This window comes from Plasmodium gallinaceum (assembly GCF_900005855.1).
Source record: "Plasmodium gallinaceum strain 8A genome assembly, contig: PGAL8A_v1_108, whole genome shotgun sequence".
NCBI classification, from domain to species: Eukaryota; Apicomplexa; class Aconoidasida; order Haemosporida; family Plasmodiidae; genus Plasmodium; species Plasmodium gallinaceum.
Window position 1 is genome coordinate 824,609 of NW_021628228.1, and position 5,177 is coordinate 829,785.

A 5,177-nucleotide genomic window follows, 5' to 3' on the forward strand; every position below is an offset into this window, starting at 1 on the left:
TTTTTTTTTTTTTTTTTTTTTTTTTTTTTTTTTTTTATCCTTCTCTTTATCTCTTATATAATATGTAGTCTTTTATATATATATATATATATTTTTATTTTGTATGTTATCACTATATTCTCTTTTACTATATTAGTAATTTTTCTTCTTTTTTAATTTATAATATTTTCCAATTATAGTCAAATTTTCTTGTAATATTATTATTTCGTTAAAACATTAAAAAAAAAAAAAAAAAACTTAGTATATAAAGAAAAACTAAAGTGCATATGTATGTAATATATATAAATATATTAAATGAATATTTAAAATACACATATACTCTATAAAATAGAGTTAAAATAAATATGAATATGTCAGGTAAAACAAAAAAAAAAATTAAACTTATAGGGATAAAAGGAAAAAAAGAGAAATTATTATATAAACAAATATAAAATTAAATTGTATTTTATTATTATAAATATTATGCATGTTAAAGTAATGATATTTCTAAAATAATAAAAATAATTGTGTTTTAAAATTGTTGAATGATAATAATTCAAGTGTAATTAGGTTTCTATTAATTAATTTAACTATGAATTACAAAAATAAAAGGTAAACATAAAACAAATTTTTTTAGAATAAAAAAAAAACAAAAACGAAAATATAATAGATATAGAACAAGAAATATAATGAAATAACAAAGTGAAATATTTTTTATAGAAGTCCTTTTTTTTTTTATGATGTAATTTTTATTTTTAGCGTACAAAAAAAAAAAAAAAAAAAAAAAAAAAAATTTTTTTTTTTTTTTTTTTTTTTTTTTTTTTTTTTTNNAAAAAAAAACAAAAACGAAAATATAATAGATATAGAACAAGAAATATAATGAAATAACAAAGTGAAATATTTTTTATAGAAGTCCTTTTTTTTTTTATGATGTAATTTTTATTTTTAGCGTACAAAAAAAAAAAAAAAAAAAAAAAAAAAAAAAGAAATTTTCGACTTATATATATTAATTATCTTAATTATAAATTATTTTGACATATTTAATTATTCTTTTATAATTTCTTTTTATTATTTATGTAAAAGTTCATTATAAAATAAAGCATTTTAAGATTTATTTAAAGTATTATTTTAAATTTATTTAATAAATTTTTTAATATATAAATAAAATATTAATTATATAATTATTTTATATTGTTACATCTAAATTCTAACAAACAAAATAAAAAAAGATAGACCTTATTAGAATTGTGTGCATAAAATATATATTTGTATACATGTAATTTTTATTATATGTCACTATTAATTTTACATTAAAAAGAAAACATAATTGTAGAACATCTCATTATTATTTTTTATACGAATATAAATAATTATTTAGATAAAAAAAAAAACAAATTATATATATATATATATATATGGTTGGATATAAGATGGAATATAAAAAAAAATTATAAATATCTTTATTATTGCAATTTTCTAAAAAAGTGGATTTATATATTTAAATTTGATAAAAATATATATTTGAGATCAATTTTATTTCTCTTTTTAATTTTTTTATTCACTAAATTTAGTTTATATGTGTTATATTTTCTATAGCTTCATATTTAAAAGTTTAATTAGCGGATATCTATATATTTTCTGATTTCATAACCTTACTATTTTAAAAAACATTTATCATATTAGAATTATATAGAAATCAAGAACATAGTAGTATTGTATAAATTAAAATTTTAAGAAATATAATTATTTAAAATAGTCAATATTCTTACATTCTATTTCACTTTAGTGTAAGAAATGCATATACATATATAAAAAAAAAAAAAAAAAAGAAATTAATTCGTACTGTTAACACAAAAATGTAAAAAATTTAAAAAATTATTAGTGAAGGTGTATTTTAAAACGTTTTCCTAAAAATAATATAAAAAATATAGAATATAGGTTAGCAATAATATTATATAAAAATGGTCATAAAAAAAAAAATTTAATGAAATTATAAAAATGTTTTGTCACTCTAAAATATGATTAAAATTTTTATTTATATTTGGAGTAATTACTAATGTTTTTAAATAATTTTTCTTTATAATTTTATTTCTATATCTATTCTAAAAGCAGGTTAATATTTAAAAATATTGATTTTTTATAAGTAACTCACAAATATAAGAATATATCATAAAATACCCTTTTTTTTTTATTGACTCATTTTATAATATAAAGTAAAAAAATTTGTTTTCTTTTCCAATACAAAATTAAATATTTCAAACGTTTTTTAAATTTTTTTTTTATATTTTAGAATTATTTTAATTAAAAAATATAAGTAAAAAATTAAAATATAAAAAAAAAATATATATAAAAAAAATTGATATAAAAAAATAATAGCCTATATAAATTTATAAATTTTATATTTACAATCATTTATTGTACACTTTTTTTTTTTTTTTCTTTTTTTGTATATAATAAAGATTAAAAACTGGTCTTTTTATAACTTTATATAATTATCTACTTCTTATAAATATAAAATAAAAAGTTTTACAAGTTATTGAATTTTTAAAATAAAACAAACTGTTTTTTTGCGCTTCCGAATATTTGATGTTTTTCCACTTTCAATACATTGAATCTTACTGTTTTTGATAATGGTCTAATAAAAAAAAAAAAATATATATATATATATATAAATATATAAATATATATATATATATATAATACTATAATAAAGTTTTACAAAAATATATAATGTAAATACTTTTAAGTATTAAAAAAAAAAAAAAAAAAAACTTCATATAATTATATTAACTTATATATATTAAAAAAATAATTTATTACCTGCATTGTCCAACAGTTACTATATCTCCTTCTTTCACATCAAAACAAGGGGAGCAGTGACATGGAATATTTTTGTGTCTTTTTTCAAATCTATTATATTTTTTTACATAATGTAAATAATTTCTTCTAATAATTATTGTTCTTTTCATCTTATTTGAAACTACCATACCTCTGTAAAATGAGAATATACATATATATATCATAAATATTTTTTATTAATAGATATTAATAAAATTATTTTGTTATTATATTTATTTTTTACTTTAATATTCTTCCTCTAATTGATACATTCCCTGTAAATGGACATTTTTTATCAACATAAACTCCTTCTTTTGCTTCTTTAGGGGTAGCAAAGCCTAACCCTATTTTTTTCCAATATCTTGTGTAACTTTTTGATCCCTTTTTTATTTTTTTGGAATTAAAAAAGCATGCTCCTTCTTGTTTCTGATATGCTTTTTCATGCTATAAAATATAAAATAAAAAATACAAAATAAAAATATATATATTTATATAAAATTTTTTTATATTATTATAAACATTTCAGTTATTTAAATATTTCTTTTTTTTAAAATATTTAATAATGTATATTTTATTTATATAAAGTTCATATATATATATTTATTTTTTTTTTTTTTTTTTTCTTTTATATATATTTTGTTATTTCTATTTATTTTTATTACTTGAACATCTAATGTTGTTGCCATTTCCAATATAATGAATATTTATATTTTTTGTTAAAATATTTTTTTTTTTTTCAAATTTTCTTTAAACAAAATAATTAAATTGAAAAGAAAATTTTCTCTATAATCCTTATGATTACATTAAATGTAAAATATTATTTTTATTAATTTTTCCAATTTTTAATTTAAAAAAAAAAAAAAAAAAAAAAATATCATTAGAACTTTTTTAAAAATTTTTTTTTTAATTTGCACTATATTTTTACATATTAAAATACTCTATATAATTCTTTAATTTTAAAGGAATTAAAAATAAAAAAAATTATATAAAATAATTACACTATTTTTAATAAAAAAAAAAAAAAAAATATATATATATATATATATGCAAGCAATTTACTAAATTTTCTTAAATATATTTATATTTTATTCTTTTCATAATATAATTGTTAACCCCTTAATCTCCTCTAATATATATGAATGTATGACTATATGAAAAAAAATAAAATACTAAGTATTAAAAAAGAATAATTTAACGTAACTAATGAAAGGAAAAAAAAAAAAAAAATAATAAAAATTATGTTAAAAAAATAAATATTATTTTTATATTTAAAAAATTTAATGTAACTAAAAAAATTTTTTTTTTTTCTCCCTATTATTTATTATAAATTAAAATTATTTAACATAAGCACATTTTAATTTGTAGAAAAGAAAAATTGAAAATTCAAAAAGCTTAGTATTTTGTTTTTTAATTTTTTTAAATAAAAAAAAATTTGCTTAAGGATTATTGTTAGAAATAATAAAATTATTACCCACTTATATAATTTTACATTTTTTTTTTTTAAGAGGTTCTAAGAATATAAAATAATAATTTTTTTATTTTCATTTAATTGATTTAATGTAATATCTCCTAATCTTCAATTTTAGTCATTTTTATTTTAGGAAAGGATTATATTTTTTATTTTTTTTTTTTTTTCATTTTTCTTTTTATTAGACACAAAAATAGTAGTTTAATTCTAGATTTATATATAAATAATTTTTTATGCATTATAAGATTAAATTTATATATTTATTAAATTATTTTGTTACAGTTAATTATGCCATCTTTTTATAGAAAATGAAAAAATGAAAAAAAATTATAATTATTACTTTACAAAATAAACCAAACAACTAAATATTAATTTACTTTTTAATTATATTATTTATTTCCTTCATATAAATTATTTAGTAAATGATAAAACGAAAAAAAAAAAAAAAAAAAAAAAAAAAAAGTAATTTTTCGTATAATTTATAAGAAAAAATGTAAATAGTCTTTTATATATAAAATTTAAATTTTCATTAAGCCTTATATGCCATTTGTATTAAGAAACATAATCATATATAAATATATGAATACCTCTTTTTTTGCTTATTCTTTTTAGATATTTTTATTTATCCTTTTCTTAAGTAAAATACAGCATTAATTATATTGTATGTTTTTCTTTTTAATTTCTATTAATATAACTTGTTCAAATTTTAAAATAGTTATTTAAATAATAAATTTTTTGTGTTTATGTAAAAATAAGAAATATGGAACAAAATTTTAATACTATGTGTTAGAATAAAAAAAAAAAAAAAAAAAAAAAAAAAAAAGAAAAAAAAAAAATATTGCATTCTTTAAAAAAATAAAAAAATTACAATTTTTTTAAAAATATTGGTCTT

General features: G+C 13.8%; 1 protein-coding gene across 1 annotated transcript; it reads right to left on the bottom strand.

Annotated features, from left to right (window-relative positions):
- Window positions 1–2,523: 2,523 nt before the first annotated feature.
- On the bottom strand, window positions 2,524–3,503 carry PGAL8A_00398700 (40S ribosomal protein S11, putative; the record flags this gene model as incomplete). Its single annotated transcript, XM_028670342.1, has 4 exons — window positions 2,524–2,614; window positions 2,800–2,970; window positions 3,062–3,261; window positions 3,480–3,503. 4 exons carry the CDS (start codon window positions 3,501–3,503, stop codon window positions 2,524–2,526), a joined length of 486 nt encoding a protein of 161 aa, XP_028527104.1.
- Window positions 3,504–5,177: the final 1,674 nt, after the last annotated feature.